This window comes from Zootoca vivipara, chromosome 13 (genome assembly GCF_963506605.1).
Source record: "Zootoca vivipara chromosome 13, rZooViv1.1, whole genome shotgun sequence".
Classification (NCBI taxonomy): domain Eukaryota; kingdom Metazoa; phylum Chordata; class Lepidosauria; order Squamata; family Lacertidae; genus Zootoca; species Zootoca vivipara.
In genome coordinates, this window is record NC_083288.1 from 21796642 (window position 1) to 21822635 (window position 25994).

Consider the following 25994-nt stretch of genomic DNA (forward strand, 5'->3'; position numbering starts at 1 on the left):
CAATCCCAAGAAATTGCATTTGTGGACTGTTGTTTGTTGCTGTTTGTTGTTACATATTTGATTTTTTTGACTTTTTTAAAAACTTTGTTATTCAAAAAAAGGCTCTCTTAAAATCTTTATACAAAAATGATTGATTTACAAAAAAGAAAAACAAAAGAAGAAAAACCATAAAAAACCAATTCCCCGCAGCGTTTCACCCCCCAAAATATTCTGAGAATAATAGAATTAAAAAGGACGAGCTAGTCAACAAAACAAGGAGTGATTACATCTTGTATTATGTTGCATACAGACTCATTTCTTTTCTTTTACTTTTTACAGTAGCACGCCATTTTGCTATACATGTAGAGGCACGTTTTCACATGTGCACCCATGCCACGTTAATTTATTTCTTCGTTTTCTGCCTGTGCTTAACGTTTTAGGCCAACCAACCTGCTCCAGCCTAGCGAGCTGCGGCTGTTTTGGACTACAACTCCCATCAGCACGCACTGGCTGGGGCTGATGGGAGTTGTAGTGCAATACATCGGAGGTGCACCAAGCTGGCAAAGGCTGTTTCCTGTTCATTCAATGACTCTTGTGCAGGACGACCTTGCAAGGAACATCCCTCCCCCTCCCACTCCGAACACACACCTGCGTATTGTACTTTTATCTGTAGAAAGCCTCCATGGCTACAAACTCTCCCAGTCTTTCTCGCTGGGCCCGACAGCCTTTCACTTTCTGCCTTTGCGACTCAGCTGTTGACATACGACATCCTTCCCCCCCCACACACCCCCATGCCTCACTTGTATCCTCCCTCCTTGTGCTGTCATGATTATCCTTTTTCAACTCCCCGTTGTGCTTTCCGCGGCCCAAATGCCACACGCAATCTTTCAGGAAAAAACCAAAAGCTTCCACCTCTCGCAGATCGAGAATAAACACAGCTTTAATAACCCACCAAACCTTTCGCCCAAAGCTGATTTTTTTCTATCCAAGCCCAAGAGAAAGGTCCCCAGAGGTATAAACTTGAGCTTCGTGGCCAATCACCCCATCGGCAGAACTAAGCCTTCTAAAAAAAACCCTCTGTGCCAGTCTTATTTGGGGGCACAATCCAATGGGGAATTCTCCTGTGCAAACCCCACTGAAACAAAGGACTTTCCCAACAGTCCTTTGTTTTGCTCTATAGCCCTGCCATCCTCTTCTCCTGGCCTGGAAGAGACTCCACAGGCGGTTGGGTGGCAGGTGGATTTTCTGCCCATGCCAGCTATCGGCATGCCTGGCTACTCGGTGCTTTTCTTTTTCCAGCAAAGCTTCACAGTCTATCCTAGGAGGAACCTTTGCAGGAACTAAGCAAAGGAGAGTCGCTTGTTCACCTGCCTCCACTGTATTTTGCCCACCAAAATCTCGTGCTTAGAAAAGGGCCTAATTTCACCTCCTTCGGCCTTCTTCAAATTCTCCCCAAACTCTCCTTCACCGCCCAGTTTCTTTGATACCCTGACACCGTTCTCCCTGAAACCTGCCTCCTCTATTTGGTATTCCACACGTTTTGAGGGCTCTTTCCCCCCATCTCACATATATAGTAACTCAACGGACATTTAAAGTGCTACATTATGTTGATTAATTCCACAGGAAGCTTGACTTTCCTGTTTCCGGACCCTGTTCTCAACATCGCTCTGCTGCCTGCTTTGGCTCCGTGCCCCTTCTTATAAGAGTCTCCTTTCCCCTTTCTTAACAGTACGTTGCTTCTGCATGGTTGAGAAGATCGTGAGGGGGTGGGGGAGCATTATTACAGGCTCAAAATTCAGTGCTCCCCCCCCCAGTCTTTGCTTTTCTTCCAAATTTAATCCAATGGCTTGGAAGAAAGAAAGAATGAAAAAATACACAACACCACACACAGATATTTCGGTTTGCGATGCGCGCACGCACACACACAAGTTCCGCCCCACTTTCCAGAACAGTCTTTGATACAGCAAGTAAACAACAGAATCCCACAAAATGGAAGCATACACATGCCCCAAAGTCAAAACACCGTTGATTCATGAATGACTCAGCACACACCTACAAGGATCCACATTAATCAATTAATTACAACTTTTTCTCTCTCTCTTCTTAAATGTAAGGAAAGTTGAATAGCAGCAAATGTCCACGGGGTTCTGAGGCATCTCCAGAAATTAGTTGCTCCCCTCCCCTTTTATGAGCCTCTGTAGTGATTCTGCCCCCTTTCTCCCACCCCCTCGTAAAGGAATAGCGAAGACTGGCACTGAGCAGTGTCGTCGTTGCTTGCAGGCTGTGGCAACTGGCAAAAATATAAATAAAAATAATTCTTAATTGTTCTTTATACATGAACAACGTTAAGTTGTTGCCAGAGTAGAAAAGTTAAGGTTGGGGTGGATGGGGAGTGGGGCAAAGGAAGGGGTTGGGAGATCTGAGGGGAAACCGAAAATAGATGGGCAGCCATATTGTAGCAAGAGGGGAGGAAAAGAATAAATAGGCTGGCCAATTTGGGGGAAGAAGACAAGAGAGTAAACTAAATTGGCCATTCTGGGTATTGGAAGTCGGCCCTGTGGGGAGCAGGAACCAAGTCCCAAGGCTGGCCATTTTGTAGGAGGAAATGAGACCCGCAGGGCAGCCATTTTTGAAGGAACATTTTAAAACGTCTGAGGGGAGGGACTTTTCTAGGTGCCTCAGTGAGGCCTGGGGAGGAGGAAATCACAAAGAGAGACGGCAAGCACTCCCCAGTCCCCCAGTAGCAGTAGGTTAGGAAAACAACCAAAGGAGAAGTTGGCTTTTAGAATGAAATGGAGGAGTTCCGTGACCCAAAGGAAGTCAGTACTGGGATGGAGGTCCTGCTCGAAGTAGGCTTTTCTGAGACTGGGCTTGAAGTCTCATTCATCGTGTTAGGGTCCTTGGTTGATCTAGCGGCCTAGAAAGAAAAGCAAGATTCAGGGAAAAGAAGAAGGAGGAGGGAGGAGGAGAAGGAAGGTGTGTTGGGGTTGGGGAAGGGGAGAACCAAACATTTTCTTCTCAAAGGATTGCGAGACAGAAAGAGAGAAAGTGCAAAAGAAAGTGAGAGAGAGAGAGAGAGAGAAAGAAAGAGACAAGAGTGGAAACTAAGTTAGGAAAAATTTCTATCAGAAACAAGCAGCATTGGCCAGGCCTGAGGCAAAAGGTCCGTTGGGCAAAAACAGAGCACAAGATGAGCTGGTTTCTACAGGTTTACTGGACGAAGGGAAGGAGTGATTGCAAGAGGAAGCGGAGGAGACAAAAGAAGGCCAAAAAAGAGACAGAGCGGGGAGATGGGACGAATACGTAGGCAGGCAACGGAAGGGGGAGATGGGGAAGGGGGATGGGGAAGGGACAAGAATTGAAATGTTAGTTTGTGGCCATGGACACCATGTTAGAACGACAACAATATTCATTTAGCTGGGGTGAGCACAAAGAAATCTGAGGAAGGGAGGGTAGCGGTAGAGTGCAGTTTACCACAGAGGTGCTGTTTATCAGAGGTAGCCTCAAAACATCTATTCATTTTATTGTTCACCTAGGGGTACCATTTTTGTTGTACACTGCATCCTTAGCTAGCAGGCCAGAATTTGGACTGGGATGGATAGAGGGAGGTGGCTTTCAATTTTAACGATAAATCTTGTTAAGTATGTATCCCTCATAGTTGACATGGGGGTGGGGTGGGGTGGCAGAAGGGAAAGAACAAATTGTGAAAGACATGTGAAAATAAAATACAGCCTAAAGCCAATCTGAGCAAGCGAGCTTTCTTCTCCTCTTGGTTATTTTAAGAAAAGGTTTTAGAAGTGGGCAATTCTTGAATCCCAGAGTCCCTGCCTGACGGAATGGCTCCATCATAACTGTTTTCCTCCACAAAGGAATACACATGAAAGTTGGAAAATCCTTGTGGGTTTTGCACAAAAGATTGGTGAGCAGGAACAGGCAGGAATCTAGTTGCCTGCCTGTTGCTCTTTAGAACCAAAGACCAATGAACTATAAGGGAACTAATGCTTAAAGTCCAATGCAGCAGGAGCGAGGAACCCGTACCCTAACACCCACCCATTCTAGGGATGGATATATGACTAGAAGTAACCCTAAGAAATCCTTCATTCTCACAGATACAGGTAATCACAATCAATTGAAGCGGATATTATTCCAACCTGCTTGTTAAAGACCTCCAAGAATGAAGGTTCCACAATCCTTCATGCATGCTCCTCCAAGCACATTCCATGGTGGAGGAAATTTTTTATATCCACACTAACCTCCCTTGTTGGTTCTAAAACTGCCAGTCATGCCAATTGTGTGCTCACCTCTCGCCTTGGTGCCATTTTGATGCAAAGGGGATCCAGAAGAAGAATCGCAAAGGACTGCATACTTTGGAGGCAGCAATGTGTGTGTGTTCCCAACAGCTCACCCCTGCCATCTCAAACCCAGCTTCAGCTCTAGTTGCACGAGGCATGCGTGGTCCTTCAGCACCCTTGCATGCAGATGCCAAGCAAATGCACAACCGGCTCATGAAAATATTATCGGGGGAGGCGTACCCTGAGAAACGTTCCATGGCTTACCGCTTAAGGAAACAGCACCTCTGCTTTGTGGCAAAGGGGGTACAGACTGCGGTTAGTATCAGGATGCAGGGGCTTAGGGGGGAGGGAGTTGTGCAGGAAGTAGGGTTTGCATTTTATTCGTTTATTCAGTGACAGCCCCATTCTGCTCACAAAGCGTGCTTCAAAATAGACCGGAAAGCCACAGGGGGGGGGGCGACATGCTCACAGCCAAACATCCACTCCCCCCACACTTGTGGGGAGGAGGGGGTGGTCCTCTGTGTGTGCATATGTACCACAGAATGAGGAAAACCAAAGGCCCCTGCAGACAGGACGTGGGAAAAGGGTTCATTGTCTTTGCCATTCGCCATACAGATCTGGCATGACAAAAGAAAAAAGAAAAAAGCCAGGAGCAGCAGGGAATTCTGGGAGACGGGCTAGCATATCAGATGGGAAGTGAAACGGGAGGGAATAACAACGAGATTTATGTGGAAGGGGGTCAAGTCAAGGCTTGAGAAACAAAGGGAAGGAGAGAGGAACAGGTAGAGATGTCGTTGTGGTTTAAGGGATGAAAAAGTGGCAGTTGTTACCTTGCTTTGTGGCCTCAGAAAGCTGGCCAGCCACTGGGCGCACTGTTATAGCGTCGACAAGAACACAGAAGTGTGTGAACCCAGCTGAACCGTACTGGCCTAACCATTAAGACCCCAACCAATGCAAAGGCACATGGGGCATATCAGGGGGCAGGGACAGGAAATGGTGAAAAGGGTGTCCACGTGGAACAGGGAACTGCTACTGCCCAATGCACACATCTGTATTTACTTATGTATAGTAGAGATCTATTAAATGACCAATTACCTACTGTTGAGACACAGCAGGGCACAATTTAAACATGTGCCGAGTCTGATAAAAAACAACCTAGCCTCATGGCACTTTAGAGTAAGGGATGTATTGCGACGTGAGCTTTGGAAAACTAGAAGGGTCTAGTGCACCAAAGTTTATGTCACAAGAAATTGGCAAGGCTGCAGTCCCGTACCCGGTTACCTAGAAGAATGCCTTTTTGATGTCAATGAGACGTGCTTCTGAGTAGACATCAACAGGACTGCCCTGCAAAGACTTAAGGTACCATAAGACTCTGTTGTTGTTGCAAAGCAGAGAGCTGTTTCACTGGAATGTGCCTCTGATAGATTTGAACAGTGTGAAGGACTTTGAATAATAATAACAACAACATCATTAATACAAAGGAATTCTGATAATGACAGTTGCAAAAGCTTAGGTATCAAACAAGCAGTTTGATGCTCTACAAACAGTACAAGCAGTTAGATTTGAAACAGTTTTAAACAAACCAGTGTCTTTCAATGTTACAGTACTCTAACATTATCATTTTTTAATGATGCTTGTTGTAATAATCTTTGGGAAATTGATTTTGAAGTCTGGTTGAAAAGTGGTGCATGCAGAAAAATGGGGAGTTGGGAACCAACTTGCCCTTGTGCTTTTCTTATGAATTTCTCTCCAGTGTGTTCACATTTCTAATGGTTTTAAAAGATTATAGCTTTTAAAAACTTTTAAAAATTTTTTTTTCTTGTTTCCAAAGTGTGTATTGAAAGCCTAGAATCACAGACTTCAGAGTTCGAAGGAACCATGATGTTCATCTTTAGCCCCATGTGGGGCTCGAACCCACAGCCCTCAGATTAAAAGTCTCCGGCAACTTCAGGGGTCAGGAGTGCCTGCTTCTGGTTTCAGCTGGTTTGTCCACTGTGGCCTTTCCTAAACAGCTTGGCTGCTGTGATCCATGCATGGGAGCCAACTCTTAGGGGCCAAGGTCCCTTTGCCCCCCCAATAAAATATTTGAGGGGGCCAGCCCCTCACCAAAGTTGATGGGCATTGTCATTCAAATGGTACGTGAGATATTGTTTTAATTATGCTCTACACTGATTTAGAATACTATGTAAAAAGTGGTACCGGTATATAAATATTTTTAAATAAATTAATGGCTATTTTTATGTCTTCCCCCCGCCCTTAACTTCTTTTGGTTCACATAACCATTGCAAGTGCATATGTGGGTTCTGGGCCAATGCATCAGTTTTGGCAAACAGTTGCTTACAATAAAATCCCAATACTTCTGTCAATATATATCTTATTTATAAAATACAGCAGTAATTTATATAAACTATACTTATATTTTAAAAATTAGCATACATTTGACTGTACTTGGTGTTTATTGGGAGAAATTTATTATTATTATTATTATTTGCCAAGATAGCATCCACACTGAAAAACCTAATTTCTCAAAGTAATTGTTGTGCATCTTTTGCAACTGCTCAAGCATTCTGCTCCTTAATCATCTTCCAGCCAATAAATCTTCCACAGAGGGTCCAACCTGACCCTTTCTGTAACCAACTGTGCCAACTGGGTTGTTGTTTTTTAATAAGAATGTCAATATGGGTAAATAAAGCCTAATGGCATTTGTCTTTGGCTTGCGAGTGGCTGGAGGGGGCCGCTTCCACTTTTCAAGAGGACTTCGTTAATAACACAGAGGTGTGTCTTGAATCCTATTCGCTCGAGAATCCATAATTCCTATCTGGAACCTCTTATGAACTCCTACCATGCACACGCAGGAGTGTAGGAAAGGGGGGGGCGCCCCAGGTGCCATCATGGAGGGGGGTAAAAAATTATCAAGAAACAATTACTGCCCTACTAAAAAAAAAGCCTGCTCCAAAGGTCTTATCTTACTACACTAGGGATTATATAGCTACATATGAAATTTCATGCATATCAGTTAATATCTTGACCCTCCTCCCCGAAAAAAGCTGTTTACTTGGCCATTTCCCTATGCCGTGAAGGCTGAAATTTCAACAAAGGACGTGCCTTTGCTAGACTCTTTTCGGGCACCTTCTAAAAGCATTCTTCTTTAGGCAAGCATACCTAGATGCTTAGGAAGCTGAAGTAATTTTAATCTTAATATTTTAGCTTTTGTATGTTTTAAAGTAGGATTGTTAATTTTTCTTGATTTTACTGCTGTGGTGTCTTTTTGTTTTTTTGTTTTGGTAAACCACTTTGCAGGTTTTTAAAAAATAAATTTTATTAAATAAATAAACAATAAATATAAATAAAATAACACAAGCCAAAACACAATCCATCCTGCAGATTTAAGTATCTGTCCATAGTCCCCTACTTGAATTCAGAGGCTCAGAATCCACATTCCTTTGTAAGAAAATATGAAATAACGTAAAACCATTTTTGCAGGCAAAAAAAATTAAAAATATCAATGTGGGAGGGGGATGACAAGAAATTTTCTGCACCGGGTACCACCTGACCTTCCTACGACTCTGTGCACACGGAGGTATTGGATGTGAAAACAGCCCCATTCACTTCAAAGGTGTGGGCAGCTTTGCACATGCATGAATGAAGCTCTCCTTTCCCTCCCCACAGCTGAAGCCAATGAGGCAAGTGAGCCCCACATAAACATTAGAACTCTTATGTCTGCATAGCAGGATGCTTTGGGTTTCCATTCAAACATGGTCAAGCGATCCGATATAATTTTCTTCTTCTTCCCCCTCCCCACAACGCACCCTCTCTGGTCTTTTCTCTGCTAAATATGCAACACTTCTCTGTGTGTGCCATGGGCAGGAAAGGAGTTGGGGCATATGCACATGGGCATGTTGTGAAATGCAGGGGGGCGGGTTTGAACATGGATTCGATCACATCTCACAACCGATGCCACTTCCTTTCTGGCAGGGAAGAGGGCCTCTGACAATTTGTTGGGTTATGCCTTCACAAGTAGGCATTTTCCTCCTTCTTTTCAAAACACTGCCATATTGATAGCACAGCACAGGAAACAAATACTACTTGCCCACCGCAAACAAAGCAAAGCAGGTGCTTAGCCTTACATAGACATAACTGGGCAGGGGAATTCTTAACCAAATCAAGGGGGTAGGTTCCAGTTGATGTTATCTGGAATTCAGGAGATTCTTGAGGAAGTAGCAAGAACATGGAACTTTAGCGACAGAGGACTTAGGTTTGGGTTTGAGGGAGATGGGAGTCCTATCTGGACCTCACAACATAGAATTTTTGCCGGGTTTGGCTCCAGCTTCTGACGTATGCCTGTGGAAAGTAGCTCCCCATCTCTCTCTACATTCACTGCCATGACACAAATCTTCTGACGGAAATTCCCAGCCGTAATTTCTAAAATCGCTTCCAACAGGCATTAGGAATTTGTATTCAAGTTTATGTAAATATACCTGACCCTGACCCCGGATCAACAATCCTTTGCCAACTCGCCACTCACCTCTGCTCAAAGGCAAAAACAAAGGGATCCTAACTCAACCTGCCTCCACCCCAGTGCTCCCGTAACAGAGTGGTGTGGCTGCCTACAGATAGACTACCTGTTGTTGTCCCTGGATGCGCATGTACTCCATGCGTTGCTTTATGTGCTTGCTCTTGTCGGGGCTGCCTTGCTGGGTTTGCTTCAGCCGTGATGCAGGATTGACCATCTTCATGGCAGGGATCGAGACGCCACCGCCGCTCTGGAGGGAGAATAGAGGAAAGGATGACTTTGGAGAGATGCTAAGGAGCAAGGCTTACGTCGGCAACAGGTTAAGGGCTTGCCACTGGCTCTGCTGCCAAACGCATCTCCCTTCACTCCCATTGGCTGAGCTGCCATGGTGTCATGGAACGTTCACAAATGTTCAATCACTTAGGAAAAACCTATCTGCAGGAGAATTTTGACACACAGTGCTGCTTCTGTGGAGGAGATGAAAGGGCTGTTTACCTCTTGCCAGGGTTCTCTTGCTATCTAGCCTGCTCAATTTGTATTGTACGCATGTCTCCAAGTTCTGCTACAAAGCCCAAGAACTTTTGAAGGCAAGCAAAATATCCTCGCACCAAATACAAGGTACTGTAAAGGTAAAGGTAAAGGACCCCTGAATGGTTAAGTCCAGTCAAAGGCGACTATGGGGTTGCTGCACTCATATCGCTTTCAGGCCGAGGGAGTCAGCATTTGTCCAGACAGCTTTCCAGGTCATGTGGCCAGCATGAATAAACCGCTACTGGCACACAAAGGACCGTGACAAGTGCCAGAGTGCACGGAAATGCCATTTACCTTCCTGCTATACCTCTACTTGAACTGGCATGCTTTCGAACTGCTAGGGTGGCAGGAGCTGAGACTGAGCAACGGGAGCTCACCCCGTCACAGGGATTCGAACTGCCAACCTTCCGATCAGCAAGCTCAAAAGGCTCAGGGGTTTAGACCACAGCACCACCCACGTCCCAATAGATATATCATAGCTATGGAGCCCCTTTCCCAACAGAAAAATAACTATTTGTTGCTGCCATAGACCTACGAAATTACAGAACTGTCTTACACTGTCACAATCAAAGCAAAGAAATTACCCATTTGATCTTCTTCTTGCCCCCCCTTCTTTGCAAGCCTGGAAATTCATTAGAGGTTCAGGGAGAAGAAAGCACTGGATGAAAGGTTAGAGAAGGGTCTAAATCAAAGAGCTGAATAGCCAAAAGTAGAGGAAGAATGGGAAAGGGTTTTATTTTTAGCATACTGATTTATCCACACACTTGGCCTGACCCAGCACAGACAATCCATATAGGGAAGTTCGTCCCCACCCACAGACCAGCTGTGCTTAATAATATCAGTTAACCACACCTCACCCCCATGTTAGAGGCCTGAACCAACTAGTTCTAAATATATACCAAAAACCATTTAAGCGGCAATAGAGTCCATGATGAACAATTTAAAGCAATACCAGTATCAGCCAAAGCCTTAGTAAGGGATTCCAATAAGAGGTGTCATAACATTATTATATGGCCGTTCAAGTCTGGAAGGAAGTGGAATGGCTTTCCCCCATCCTCCCCCAAATCCTGAAGTTAGCTAACTTGGAAGCTCAATGCCAACTCAAGATATTATGCTGCTTGAAGGAGACCCCAGATGAGCCCTCTTTAGTTATGTACTGTAGTGTATAACACTTTGAAAAGTCTTGCTGCACCATTCAGACACAGGGATGCAAGAAGGCATTGTTTTTAATTCCACCCTGCAAAAGTCGCAAGCAGCAACTTTTAATCTTCCATAGCAAACTATGCTATTCACCTCTCTGTCTGCTGCAGTGATATTATGTAGCTTACATACTGTACTTTAATTGTATAAATTACATTGCCATTACGTTACCGGTATTCTACGCCATGCATTTCAATGCAAAATAAACACAATGTAAAGTGGGCGGGACAGGGATATGATTAATTACATATCATTTGCTGACTGAAAGCAACAGCAGCAGCAAAGAAGGCTGTTTCCTTGCTCCAGGCCCGGTGGCGGCAGGGTGGCCCTTCCTCCTTGGGTCCCGTCCCGTGCTCCTCAAGCAAGGCCCCTGCCGGCTTCGCACGGTGGCGCAGCAGAGATGTGGCAGGGCCGGCGGTTGCGGGTGTCCCAAGTGGGAGGGCCTCTGGCTTTGGCAGCGGCAGCCCTGCTGGTAGCGGCGATGGGGGCACTGGGTTGGCTGTTGCTGTGGCAACGGGGCCTGCCGGACTCGGAGCTCGGCGAGGCCGGCGGAGTTGCGCTCCCCTCACAGCAGCCTCCTGAACTCGACCAGCGGCTCCTCTGCAGGCCCGTGTATGACAAGCCTCCACTGGGCAGGGAGTGGAGCTGGGCGAGCTGGGCCGGCCCATGCTCCTGGAGCTGAGCGCCGCCGAGCAGTGGCACCAGGAGGAGAGCATCCGGAGTCACCAGATCAACATCTACCTTACTGGCACCTTTTCCCTTCTGGAGGTGAGTTCCCGCCCCTGCACTCTGACTCGGAGCCGGGAGCCGGGCAGGCCGGAGGGAAAGGGGGGGCGTTTTTTTTTTTTTTTGCGCCAGGGCGCTGGATACCCTTAAGACGGCCCTGCATATAACCACCCTACAAACAAAGCAGAATACTCAATAAAGACTGGATGTGCGAGCCCCTCTATACGTCCTTTTTATTGTGCATTCATGATGATATGTGCTCATTATGGCATCAGGACGGTTATACGTGGTCCCACCTTCAATACTGTTTGCGCCTGCAAAAGTCTGGGGGCAGTTACCTGGCAGCAGACTTTTGTACATCCAATAGCGCAAAGCCCTGTTAGCACATGCAAATTTTACAATTTCTGGATTTGGCCAATTGCTTCCGAAACAGGGGTGGCTACCCTGTGTTCCTCCAGATGTTGCTGAACTACAACTCCCATCATTCCTGTCTGATGCCCAGGCTGATTGGAGCTGTTCAGAAATATCTGGAGGGATCTGGTTTGACCATCCCTGTTCTAAAGGCAATGATTTGAAAGTATTCTGGGCACGACATAGTCAAATTTAAGCTTTTTAAAGTCACTAATACTGGAAGGAGAGACCTAAGCATCATGCAGGCTGTCTCTCTGTTTGCATTAACTGGATTAGAAGCATTTAACTTCGGCTGGTTTGTGCTCTTGATTTGTGATTATTAGTCCCAAGGCTCTTGGTTACATTGAATTTTAATTGTTCACAAGTACCAATCAATCTTCATTATTGCGATCATGGACCTGCCACTGAATTACAATCAAAGAAACGCAAATTTACAGTTTCCAGGCCAGTGAAAGACTGGAATTAACAGCATGGCAAAGGGCTAGGATATGCGAGTGAAAACACTAGAGTGAATTGTTGAAGGCTACTTGGTTAGTAAAGCACTTTAATCATCCGGTTCCTACCGTGTTTCCCCTTTTTTAATACGTAGTCAGAAAGTAAGCCATAGCAGGCTTTTAAAGCATTTGTGCAATATTAAACACCCCCCGAAAATAAGCCATATCTCCACGCAGCAGCGCCGCTCGCCTTGAGGCAGCGGGACCCAGCAGCAGCGCTGTCCTGTTGCTGCTGTTGCTGTTGCCGCTGCTTGCCCCTGGGGGCTGCATGGCCCAAGGCTGAGCAGCGGCGGAAGGCCCGCGGACGCTTCTGCATGGCTGGAGTGACGGGCGGCAGCGGGAGCGCTGCTGGCCCCTTCCGCGCCGCCGGGACAACAGGCGGCGGCGGGAGCGCTGCTGGCGCGTCGTGGGCTGCATGGCCCAAGGCAGAGCGGTGGCGGGAGCGCTGCTGGCCCCTTCCGCGCCACCGGGGCAACAGGCGGCGGCGGGAGCGCTGCTGGCCCCTTCCGCGCCGCCGGAGTGTCATGGGCTGCATGGCCCAAGGCAGAGCGGCGGCGGGAGCGCTGCTGGCCCCTTTCGCGCGACCGGGACAACAGGCGGCGGCGGGAGCGCTGCTGGCGCATCGTGGGCTGCATGGCCCAAGGCAGAGCGGTGGCGGGAGCGCTGCTGGCCCCTTCCGCGCCACCGGGGCAACAGGCGGTGGCGGGAGCGCTGCTGGCCCCTTCCGCGCCGCCGGAGCGCCCGGCGAGGAGGCCTGCCTCCCCAGCGCCCGGAACCGGCGGCTGCAGAGCGGAGCGCTCTGACGCGCCGAGAGCTCGGAGCGCCTAGCAGCGCCTTGCGGAGCGCTGAGCCAGCGGCCTGGCCTCTGCCTGCCTGCCACCCCACCGCCCAGAACCGGCAAGGAGGAGGAGAAAGGGCGCCTGGGAAGGAGTCGGGAGGGCCCTTGCTGCATGAGCCATGGGCACGCGGCTCCTTCCAAGCGCAGTGAATGCCGCGCCTCGCTTTGAGCAAGAGGCATGAAAGGGACGTGGTGACGAGGGTGATGGCTGTGCGGGTGGCGCCCGCGTCACGTCTCCCGGTGGCCGTGGGGGCTCTCGGTGCTGCTTTGCCCGGGCCCTGCATTCCCCGGAGGCAGGTGGGTGGAAGGCGCGCGGGTGGCCTGTCTAAGGCCGGGCGGGATCCCTCAGCCCTGCTCATCCTCATGCGTTTATTTCGTGAAACACCCCCCCCCCAAATAAAGCAGCAGGAACCTTGGAGTGGTTGGCAGGGGGGGGGATGGGAGAAAGATTTAAAAAACCAAGACAAAGGCATCACTGGGCGGAGCACCGAGCTAGCGGCCTGGCCTCTTCCTGGCCATGCCGAGGAGGCCTGCCGCCCCACTGCCCGGAACATAGGTACCATAAAAACATAATAAAAATAAGGCATCCCCTGAAAATAAGACACCATGTGGTTTTTTGAGGAAAAAAAGTTATAAGACGGTGTCTTAAAAAAGGGGAAACACGGTAGTAGTACATGCTGATGGCTTTGATGGCGATCTCCATGATTCTTAATCCAACCCCTAATTAGATTAAAAACAAATACATTCTGCTGAAAGCAGAGGATGTTCTATGCAGGCCTACTTCTTTTTTGTTATATTGAGAGATATATTCCGATGTCTTATGCTTGTCCTCTATGCGTCTGTTCTTCACTCACTCTTGCTGTGCACATCATCTCATCAGGTTCTTGCTGCCATGATCTCTTCACCATTAATTGTCTGTCTCTTCCCTCTTGCATTCAGTACAAACTACTTCTTCTCATATAGTTCCCCTCTGCTTTTCTTCTTCCAAACTGCCTTTAATTTCTTGTTCTCTCATCTTTCTCCTTGTTTCACCACTCAAGCTCTTATCTCTGGCATTTAGGTCACCTTTTCTTTTTCCTTCCTGGAAATCTTCGCCTCTTTAATAGCATACATCGTGTTGCTAGGCTTTCATGAGACCTTTCCCTCCTGAATTTTGGTAACAGTCTTCACATCTGGCAATTGATTAAAGGCCCATCTACATCATAGCTGCCAAGTTATCCCTTTTTTTAAGGGAAATTCCATTATGCTGAATAGGCTTCCTCGCGAGAAAAGGGAAAACTTGGCAGCTATGATCTACATTACATGGCACTTGTCAAAGTATCTATATATCTTTTTCGACTGGTTAATTTCTTTTCCCTCCCCATATTCCTTCTGTAACTGGTGTTAACAGATTGTGAATAATTGGCTGAGTATTTTCTTTTTAAGAATGTACATCACCTGGCACAAATTAGGCTATCATGATTATTTAGCCAGCTCAATCCCAGAGATCCTGAGCAGACATTTTGTACAATCAAATATTTTCTCTCTTTCTTCAGTTACCATCTCTTGGCCTTCTGCTACTCTAATCCCCATGCCTGGATCAATATCTTCTTCCTCTGATCATCTAGGCACACCCCTAGCCTCCTACAAACTCCTTTTCAAGACTTGCACCTTTTCCATATTTTTTTCCTGGATCCCTGTAGTCTCACTTTGCCTGCACCTCCAGTGCTCTGCTAATCATGAGTTGTCGCCTATTAAAAGTACACAGCCTCTCTCCTCTGCCACCCTGTGCATCACGGCCCTTCACACAGCTCAACCCCCCCCCCTTTTTCATCACAAGGGGAATGGGACTGCAAACATCTTATGACCAAACTTTCCCCCTTTAAGCAGTTCGGATGTTCATGAGCAGTCCATGATGTCACAGCATGTCAACCAATAGCTGAAGAGAGGACAGTCACAAGGCCTATCAGCTGCCCAGCTGTTTTCAATACATTATTGCTGCTGTATAAAATCCTAAATAATTTGGGACAGCGATATCTAGCAGATTGCCTTCCCATTATATCCCTGGTTGATCTTCCAAGGAAGCCTTGCTGATCATACCAGAACTGCCAAAATGTCATCTTATGCAGATTTTGCTTCTTTTTAAGCTTTGTATGGACATGGACATCTCTTACTCATTGCCTGGGCAACATCCTTCTCCTGGCAAAATTTGAGGCTAGCAGAGACTGAGGTTAAACCCTGGCTGCCAAGCATCTCTTGCGAGTTCTGCTTTTGAAACTGCTGCTAAGTTTTGGGAGGCGCTCGCCAAATTAACAACCTTGATTCTCATTTACCCATTAAGGCAGTGTGAAAGAAACTTAACAAGGGTGTGAATTATCACCACTAAAGTCCATTTTTAAGGGTGTTGCTCCGGGGCCTCATGGTTAAACCTAAGTCACCAAAAAGAATCTAGACAATGTATACAAAGTATCAAAGTGGTGATAATTTGGCAATAAACCAAAACAAACCACAACAAACTGGCTAATAAAAATAAAAGGGTATTTACTGGGATAATAACTGGACTAAAGATAGACTAAAGACCATTCAAACAAACAAAAACATGTTACAATGCCATGTGCAGATCAATACTAGTTCTGCCAAAGTCATGGAATGAATTATATCACAGTGAACGTTGAACAGTGAAGTCTGAATAAATGAACCTTTCAACAAGTGGGTTGAGCATTGAACAGCAACCTGATGCCAATAAAAAAAGATTGTTCAAGATAGTTTGTAAAAACTGAATAGAAGGAAGACTGTCCTCCGGATATGCAACAGGTTTCGCCACAAGATTCATCAGTTCAAAAGGCTGCATGGTACAAATAACACTCAAATTACAATGTATATTAATACAAAGAAATTATGAAGCACAAATAACATGCTATACCTTACCCAGTCAGACAAAACAGTTTACACAAAATAGGAAAGTATTCACAGGCACAGCTAATGCTCAAACTTGCTTCAAGCATTAAATACATAGCAGGTGAGTAGAATCAATCATTACATGGTTACATAGTTAAAGGTACAGTGTCCTTCATTTTGCCCACCTGGGTTTATCTCATCATGGTGACCTACTGAAGAACATTTCATCCACCTCTTTCTTTCATCCACCTGTGTAAACTTCACCAGGGTGGTGGCAACCTAAGACCAACTGAAGAATTTTCTATCCAGTTCAGTTTTTAAAACGTTCACTGTGATATAATTCATTCCATGTTTTTGGCAGAACTAGTATTGATCTGCACATGGCATTGTAACATGTTTTTTGTTTGTTTGAATGGTCCTTAGTCTGTCTTTAGTCCAGTTATTATCCCAGTAAATTCCCTTTTATTTTATTAGCCAGTTTGTGGTGCTTTGTTTTGGTTTATTACCAAAAAGAATCTAACCAGAGGCCCCATCTGTATTGTACCTTTAAAGCAGTATCATGCCACTTTCAAAAGTAATCACCCCCCCAAGCATCCTGGGTACTGTAGTTTGTGAACGGAGAGAGAGCCAGTGTGGCATAATGGTTGGTGTGTTGGACCTGGGAGCACACGGTTCGAATCCCGACTCAACCATGAAGCTCACTGGGTGACCTTGGCCCAGTCACCACTTCTTAGTCTAACCTACCTCACAGGGTTGTTCTGATGATGAAATGGGGAGGGGAACCATGTACACTACCTTGAGATCCTTGGAAGATAAAGGTGGTATATAAGTGCAATGAATGAATGAATGAATGAATGAATGAATGAATGAATGAATGAATAATAAAGACTGCTCAGAGTTGTTAGGAGACCCTTATTCCCCTCACAGAACTACGATTTCCTGAGTTCCATGGGGAGAGAGGTTGATTGTTGAACCACTGCTGGAAACCCCTTTACAAAAAAAAGTCACTTTCACCCCCAATATTTCTTGGCTGGAAGACAGCAATGACAGTTCAACAACCAGGCCTTGTGCGGCTAGTTTGCGTTCGTAGTTCACACTGCTCAAAGTGAAATGCAAAGAGGATGCTGCACTTTCGTTCCTATTAGGAGACAGCCTTCCCTACATTTCAGAGACAGGTTCGGTGCCAGTGGTGAGGAAGAAGAATAAACAAGCATGAACAGAATGAAGAAAGTAACAGTGAATCATCAGACTAAGACATGCCATTATCATAGCCAGAAAGAAAGAGTAGCTCAAACAAGTGGACGGCATCTCGTTTGGCTTCCTAGAGAGACTGGACTTGAAATTCCACTTAAATCTACACTTTTGCAGAGACCCAGCCTCTAAGATGGTTCACACCTTGTCTCTTAAGAGCAGGCCGAATCGTGAGAGGACAGACAGGAGAGAAGACTTTCAGGGAGGAATCTAGAGGTACAGCAGAACAAGAGGAATGTTTAAAACAAGTGAACCTGTGGGTTGTCGTTCAACAGGAACCGAGGTTTGGGCAGCAGAGGAGGTTTAGAGCCGGTTGGAGAAGTCTTGGGTGTGCTGTTGCTTGCTTCGTACTGTTTTAAATCATGGCAGTCGGGCTGCACAACCACCGAAACGGCATGGTTGCATTTGGGCATGTGCACGCCCACCTTCCATTCTCCGTTGTTGCCATTTTCTGAGCCCAGAGGCCCAATGTGATTTTGAGCAAATATAAGCTCAGTAGATGCCTGGCGGCTAATTTCACCGATAGTCATTTCGAGTTCTCTGATGGTCTCTTCCAGGTTGTCCAGCCTTTGGTAAGTGTCTTTGCAAATCTCTCGGCTTCTTACGGTCACATCATCAAGAAAAGTGCTTTCCTTTTGCTTGTCTTCTAAACCTGTGTCTATCTCGTCCTTGTCTGTGCTGGCACCAACAGGAGCCAGGGATGCTGCGTCATACCCAATGACTTCTTTATTCCCAGGGGATTCTGGATGCTGCAAGGGAGAATGCATTTCTGAAGCATCTGTCAGATGACCTCTCGCCATTGGTACAATAGCAACACCAGGGCCTTTCAAAGCTATTGGAACATCTTCTGTGTTCTGATTGGCTTCTTCGTTTTTTGATTCTGCAGTGTTGCTTCTCTTATCCAACCCTATGAACACATCACCTCTTTCTATTGGTGAAGAAAATGTCTTATATTCAAGTGTGACAACAGGTGCTTTGTTTTGTTTTGAATGGGCCCCAATCCCTTGGACAGTTGTCTGTAGACTACTTGCTTGCTTGCCCCCAACTTTCACAAATATAGCATCTTCTCCTCCAAGTTGAACAATTTCATCTTCCAGTGAAGTTTTCGTTTTTTCAAATGCTTCCAAGCCTCCTTCTCCCCCATGATCAGTGTCACAAATAAGACCAGTTCCAGGCAGATATCTATGAGATTTCACTTTAGCTGCCAGAGAATGACTGCATGTTGAGGCCTTATTGGACAGGCCTCCTTTCGGCTTCCTTTCATCCTTGCTCAGCTTTCCCAACAAGACCTCTGGGCTCTCCCTCGTTTCCACCATAGTCCGTCCAATGACTCCTGTCTGTCCTCTGGTGCATTGGTGATAACGGGTCCGAGGGTTGCATACCCCCTTATCAGCTTCTGGCTGAGATTCAGGAAATGTCAAGCTGGACACCCACTCAGAAATGGTAATCTGAGGGAGGTGGGAATTGTAATCAGGTGGAGGTTTTGAGAGTCCTGACTCCTAAGGGAAAATTCAGACAAGAATTATTGAGGCGGGAGAGTTTGCTGGATGAAAAAAAGCTAACAACGGTCTTCTCGGCGCAATATTCGAATGAGTTCTTAATAGTGGGCCTGGATCAACCTGTTTGACCATCTGGGCTACTCTCTTGTTTTACAGTGCAATTCCCATCACCCCTGAACACTGGACTTGCTGGCAAGGGCTGATGGGAGTTACAGTCCAAGACATCTGGAGGGCAGCACATTGGAGAAACTGTAGTTTACAGATGATAGAGATGATAGATAGATGATAGATAGATAGATAGATAGATAGATAGAGTGGTGCCTCGACTTACGAATTTAATTTGCTCCGAAGGCACCTTCGTAGGTCGAAAAATTCAAACGCGCTTTCCCATAGGAATGCATTGGAAACAGAAAAATTCGTAAGATGAAGAAACCCTATCTAAAAATTCATAAGTTGAAAAATCCGTCGCAGTTTTCTTTCGGATGTCGAGACATGTGTAAGCGCGTGGCCATTACCCCCATTCGTAAGTCAAAAAATTCAGTTGTCGAGTCGTTCGTAAGTCGAGGTACCACTGTAGAAGATAGATAGGTAGGTAGATGATAGATAGATAGATAGATAGATAGATAGATAGATAGATGATAGAAATATCTGTTGCGGATCTCTATTTTCTCTTGCAAAACTATGATTCCTAGGAAGCTGGTAGTGCAATGTAGTATAAGGTTACCAGACATCCCTGTTTCCCGGGGACAGCCCCCAGATTAACAAATCAGTCCCCTGACAAAATCCATCTACTGTATTTAGTAGGAAGTTGGAAAGTGTCCCCGCGTCCACTGAAAAAAATCTGGTAATCTTAAGTAGTAGGTGTGCCCACAGAAATGAAATAAAGTCAGAAGTGATTAAGAAGCCAAGTACCCCAACCCCTTGCACATAAAGCAAATCCAACTCCCCACAAGCACTTTTGCCCACACAATCCAACCCACAGCTCACCACAAGCAGAGAGCAGGCACACACCCCAGGAAAGTTATCTGTAGAGCAGAGGGCTCAAGCACGACAGTCACGCTACAAACAGTGAAGGGGAAGATAGATAAAAATCTCCTAGGACAACTGCCAATGTGAACTGCAGGTACATGTCCTCCGCTATGGGATCCCAGAGCATGAGCAACACCCACCTGTCAGTCCATGCCAATGTAATTTCATTGGCTGCCACTTCAGTTCACCTAACATTTGGTCTCTACTTACTGCAGCTCCTGAAGGTGCCTGAGGTGGTGGGGAGGGAACCACAAGATCCTGTGCTAGAGGAGGGTGTGGCATAAGAAGATCCTGCTGAATTAGGCCAATGGCCCATCTAGACCAGCATCCCGTTCTCACAGGGGCCAGCCAGATACGTGTGGGAAACCCAAAAGCAGGATTCATGCGCAACAGCACTCCCCCCACCCCATGGTTTCCAGTGACAGACATTCAGAGGCATCACTGTCTCCAGCTTCCTAACCCCCCTGGAGCGCCACTAAGACAGTTTGAGAGAAATCAGCAAATTCTCAACGGTATCCCTCTCTCTAAACCAGGCATCCCCAAACTCGGCCCTCCAGCTGTTTTGGGACTACAACTCCCATCATCCCTAGCTAACAGGACCAGTGGTCAGGGATGATGGGCATTGTAGTCCCAAAACAGCTGGAGGGCCAAGTTTGGGGATCCCTGCTCTAAACTGAACCAAATCTCCAGAACTGTTCCAGATATTGCATACTAACAGTAATAAAAAAACTTTTCCAATTTCGCAGAATTGTAAGGTAGGATGTGACTCAAGCCACAGATAACACCAGAACGGAAGCATTCTAGCTGGGGGAGATAAGAATGTGGTATTCTCCGCCCCCCCCTCACCACCCCGGATCCATGCACTTGGAAACGAGCAGTGAGAACAAGCACCCAGGCTCTGCCCAAAAGGCGTGGCATGCATCGCAATCAGGAAATCCCTTTGTCTAGAAGTGCAGGCGGAATCATAGCGCAAGCAGAAAGAGTGAATTACCCCCAACTAAACAGTGATCGGCACTCCCGATTCTGCCCCAGTTCAAACTTTCCCAGCATTCTTGGGGGGGGGAGGCCCAGCAAATAATACACCTATCCCTTCGAAAGAGTCACACAGGGTTAGTGCTGGTTGGATCCCGTGTTGTGTCAGCACAATGCACACGACTTGTGTCAGGTGGGTAACATGGGGAAGAGCCATTAGTTGGTTAATGGACGGAGAGGAAGAGAGAGAGAAAGAGAAAGAGAAAGAGAAAGAGAAAGAAGAGTTAACAAGGGGCTGCAGAAAAGGAAGAGGAATCCTGTTAGAGGTGCTATGGCAGGTAGCCAGTTAGAGGGAAGGAAGAGAAGAAGGGAGTTGTGATCCGTCCGAGCAACGGCTGTGTTACCTTCCATCCTTCGGCTGCTATGGTGGCCCCATTGGGCCACATGTCTGCGGCAGGGGCGAGCTGGTCGCAATGGAACTTAGGAATAAATGAAGAGCTTCTCTGAAATACCTGAGGAAGTCAGAACATGGAAGGTGGTTGTTTTGGGTTTTTTTTTTGTTTTTTGAGGGGCTGTATACAGACAGAAAACGTTATAGTGTGGATTGCTAATTCTGGCTCAAGGAGGGTAACCACGAGCTTATGGGGTGGTGTTGAACTGGCAACCAGGAAACTGACCAAAGGGCTTGGCCATACCCTCAGTTTCAGAAAGGATCTGCAGAGAGGTAGTTTGTGAAAAACTGAAATCAGGGGATGTACCGTTATGAGAACACCCACTTTCAGCTGTGTAACACACAGTATACTGTGCTACAGAATGACAATGACACACAGAAATTGGAATACAGTAATAAATAACAACATATACCCATTTAATGCCCTCAATGTTGCTGGGCAGGAAACCTTGAAATTCACTTGTAGGTGAAAACCTTTCAGATCAAAACAGGAACACACACACACACACACACACACACACACACACACTTGTTTGTTTGTTTGTTTAAAAAATACCAACCATAAACCTTTATTGATTTTAAGCTCACATTCACCCAATGATCTTGGCCCAATTGTACTGACTAGTGATAAAAAGACATCCCAGTGATGTTTGGGGGGTGGGGACAAAGGAAGAAATTTGATCTATGGGTCCTTTTTGGCACCCACAAATCTACTGCCATTTTTGCTTCCAGATCTGCAGTAATTCTAAATTCTAACAAGCTTTGCTAAGGTGAATTGCATTTCTATATCACACCAAGCTCCATCACTTGTTGCTACATATTACACTTAGCTCTGCTTAAAAAAAATTGAAATGAAAGTGTATAAGGGTTTCAGTCTCAAGCCTGTAAGTCCCCCTTTGGAGGTCTTGGCTGTTACCATAACAATGGTTCAGAAAATATGTTAAAATAATAATACTCAGAATTATGAGTTGGGTAGTGTAGTTCTTAGCATGCCCACCAGGAGGCAGCATTTCCCCATAAACTGCTTCTAAACTCTAATTCAGGGACCATTCCAAGTTGATTGCTAATATACTAACTACATTGCAAGCATTTTACAGTAGTAACGAACAACCTGGTGAATTTCTGAAATCTGCAGGTTCTGGGTTAAGTTTCAAGTGACATTTTTTAGCAGCTGATAAATTCATTTGACAAAAGCTGGGTCTGGCTAACGGTAACCCATGGCTAACTGCATGCTTACATTCTTAACAGTTCCGTAACACCCTTTCTCTATAAATGCAAATCCACTGGAAGAAGAGAACTTAAGAGTGGAGATGCATTAAATGAGGGTTCTGTCATCTGAATGTATCCCCATTTCTCCACTCCAAACCCATTGGTGTTTCCCTCCACATGGTTCAAAGAGCAACCATATAGAACAGCATTTCCCAAACTCAGGTCTACAGCTGTTTTTGGACTACAGTTCCCATCATCCCTGACCACTGGTCCTGCAAGCTAGGGATGGTGGGAATTGTAGTCCAAAAACAGCTGCAGACCCAAGTTTGACAGGATGCAACTTTTGACAGGACCATAATATATATATATTTTAATACCGGTTTGGGAAAGAAAGTTTATCAAGGGGAAATCTGAATTTCTGGGGATGCACATTCAGATGACATAACCAAAGCAGCAAATGGGGGGGGGGGATACCATACTCTTAAATGGAAAAATAAGGTAATTAGATGCATTTGGGAATGTCACTATCCAAAGCCGTAGCTACACTAAGGAAAAAAATAATCACCTGGATCCTTGGGGAAACAAGACACAGAAGGGTTAAAAATGTGAGCATCAGAAAAACCTACATGTGGATGGATAGCATTGCTATGATAAAAATGAAACACCACAGACATTGCTGTGGCGTTCCCTTAACTGTACCTCCAATAATTTCACAAGGGATAGAAAAGAACTTAATTCAATTCAAATTTATCTGGCTCCAAAAACAAAATGTGGATTGTAGCTGTTCTTCCTGTAACCAAAAACTACAATACAGCTGTGTAGCTGGCTTTGACATTTTCAGCTGATGCCCAGGTAACAGTGGGTAACACTGAACAATGTGAAATGAATATTCTGCCAGCAGGCACTGATTTGAGAAAATTAAACCAAATCAGTCCGAAATGTAATAGAATATATAAAGCCCTAATTAGAACTTGGAATAAATACAGAGAATAATTAACACCATTGCCACCACTTTTATATTGTAAAGATTTTTCAGATGGCAAGCGGATTAGGTATCTATGATATCTGAGAACAATGTATTTTTTCAAGTTTCTGTGGGGTGTGGAGCTGGGTGGGAGGGAGGGAGGTAGATGTCATTTATAAAGCCATGAAATGTAAAATGTAATCACTTCCTGTTTCCCTCCCCTCCAGCATTTTACAAATTAGGAGTCAAATTCAGGCAATACAATGAGAGCTAAGTGACACGAAATCTGACAAAATTTGAACAGCTGCTAATACGTCACGTTACTCGTAAAAAACCTCTTCTCTATGGAATTATGTTGGAGACTGAGCCTGAAGATTACAAAGATAAAGATAAATGGGAGAGGGATTTACAGGTGTCAATTTCAAACTCTCTTCGGATTTATATCTGTAGAGAAGGGCCATGTTAACTGTGTAGAATTAACCTATATAGATAACTTTTTTTTATATAAATGGTTGTAATGGTACCATATTTCATCCAGTAAAAAGAACATACATGGAAATACATCTTGTGCTTTTGGGAGGCATTGTTAAGTCAGTGCAGATTTCATGTATATATGGCCATCCCATAAGAAAGTGAGTTTTATATACTGGAGGAATGTTATTAGAAAGATCAAATACATTGACACGTTAAAGGTAAAGGTAAAGGGACCCCTGACCATTAGGTCCAGTCATGACCGACTCTGGGGTTGCGCGCTCATCTCGCATTATTGGCCGAGGGAGCCGGCGTATAGCTTCCAGGTCATGTGGCCAGCATGACAAAGCCGCTTCTGGCAAACCAAAGCAGCACATGGAAACGCCGTTTACCTTCCCGCTGTAGCGGGAAGGTAAATAAATAATAAATTATTATTATTATTATTATTATTATTATTATTATTATTATTATTATTATCTACTTGCACTTTGACATGCTTTCGAACTGCTAGGTTGGTAGGAGCTGGGACCAAGCAACGGGAGCTCACCCCGTCACAGGGATTCGAACCGCCGACCTTCTGATCAGCAAGCCCTAGGCTCAGTGATTTAACCACAGCGCCACCTGGGTCCCTACATTGACACATTACCCCCTCAAAAAAAAACCCCACCCTCCCCCACTAAACTCTTTAGTAATTATCCTGAGTTATTTGAAAACTTACGTCTCAAAAATATGCAGTTCTGCTGTGGGCACAAATGCTTTTAATAATGTATTGGAAAAAAGAATGGTGTCGCCTGCAACACAGGAATAGATAGAGAGTCCAGCAAACAGTGTTAATTCACAAGCTGAACTTTTACAGACAAGACGTTGATGGGAAGGGATGAATCAGATGAGACAATCACAGTCAACAGGGACTGTTCATTCCATAGCAGCCTTATAATGGACCTAATGAAAATGCCTGACAATAAGTGTTGTCAATAGTGCAATACTTTCATTAATGAGGCTTAGTTTTGAACAGGACTGGAGGGAGTTTGTGGCCTTCCAGCCACCACCTCCCCTGACTATTCACCATGCTGAGTGGAGCTGATGGGAGTCGAATCTAACAACATCTGAAGGGCCGCAGATCCCCCCCATCCTTGGGGATAGTGTACAACAAGCAGTTAATCCCTGGTTGTTCAACTCTTATTGGAGGTGTTGAGCACCTGAGGCTCTCCAGAGAACAGACTCCAGCTCTCATCAGCCTCAGCCAGCATGACCAACAGTCAAGGATGGTGGGAGGTTCCTCACCTCTTAGTAACATCAACCAGATGTTCTCTGAGTAGATGTTAGCGCGTCCCAGATATTTAAATTTTTTTTGGGGGGGGGGTCCCACATTTGGTTAATGCAGGATTCCAGGCTGAGTGTAATGTCTATAAGCACAAGTCATGCTTAGGAATGCAAACATTTGCTGACATTCAGAACATAACCTACAAAGTGAATCTCCACTTAAGGAGACCCTGCTCTGGAGGGTTTTTCATTGAATTTCTCATAATTCCAGAACCTACTCCAGGCATAGGCAAACTCCAGCCCTCCAGATGTTTGGGACTACAATTCCCATCATCCCTAGCTAACAGGACCAGTGGTCAGGGATGATGGGAACTGTAGTACCCAACATCTGTAGGGCCGGAGTTTGCCTATGCCTGATCTACTCCCTACAAAAAAAAAAGGAAGTCCATCTCTTGGCTTCACAGGCCACTAGAGCAGGGCTTTATCGGTCTGGCCACAGTGCAGCCACTGAGTCACCTCAACGACATGGATGGAAATGGCCACACTGGGGCCAAAACTGCTTCTGCAGTTCTGCGGACCATTTGCAAGTCTTACATATGCCCCGCCTACCTCGAGCTCTGCAATGATTCGGTCTTCCTCGTCATCATCTTTGATGGCAGAGGCAATGATGGGGGGCGTTGAGGCAGGCCTGGCGACCTCTGACACAGTCCTCCTCAGCTTCACCTGCGGCTTCTGAGTCTCCAGCTCTTCTGATTCGGCTTTCTGAAAGAACAAGCAAAAGGAGAGGTGATGAATGGGAAAGAGGAAGGGGGAAAGGGCACGTGACAAATCTAGTTCACTGACAGTGCTCCCTGTTTTATGGGAGGAATTAACGTTCATACCAGAAATTTAGGTTTGCACAATCGAAGTGAATGAAAGTGCTATTTCAGCCTAAAATAGCATCTGCTTTTTAAAAAAAAATTTAAAAAATTGAGAGGCTCTCCAGAGCAGTTTGGAAACAGATGGAGAAATATATTGAGAAGTG

General features: G+C 45.6%; 1 protein-coding gene across 6 annotated transcripts in view; it reads right to left on the reverse strand.

The window, feature by feature from the left end:
* Positions 1-791: 791 nt before the first annotated feature.
* The window catches only part of SRCIN1 (SRC kinase signaling inhibitor 1), a 262667-nt gene continuing 237464 nt past the window's right edge, over positions 792-25994 (reverse strand). For 4 of the 6 annotated variants that reach the window (XM_060281445.1, XM_060281447.1, XM_060281446.1 and 1 more), the window contains 5 exons: positions 25580-25732; positions 21017-21124; positions 17367-18611; positions 8894-9034; positions 792-2896 (listed from right to left, as the gene is read on the reverse strand). In XM_060281445.1, the coding sequence (XP_060137428.1) occupies positions 2762-2896; positions 8894-9034; positions 17367-18611; positions 21017-21124; positions 25580-25732 (1782 nt within the window). In that variant the 3' untranslated portion in view covers positions 792-2761. The remainder of the gene's footprint in view (positions 2897-8893; positions 9035-17366; positions 18612-21016; positions 21125-25579; positions 25733-25994) is intronic. The other 2 variants (XM_060281449.1, XM_060281451.1) reach the window with 2 other exon arrangements.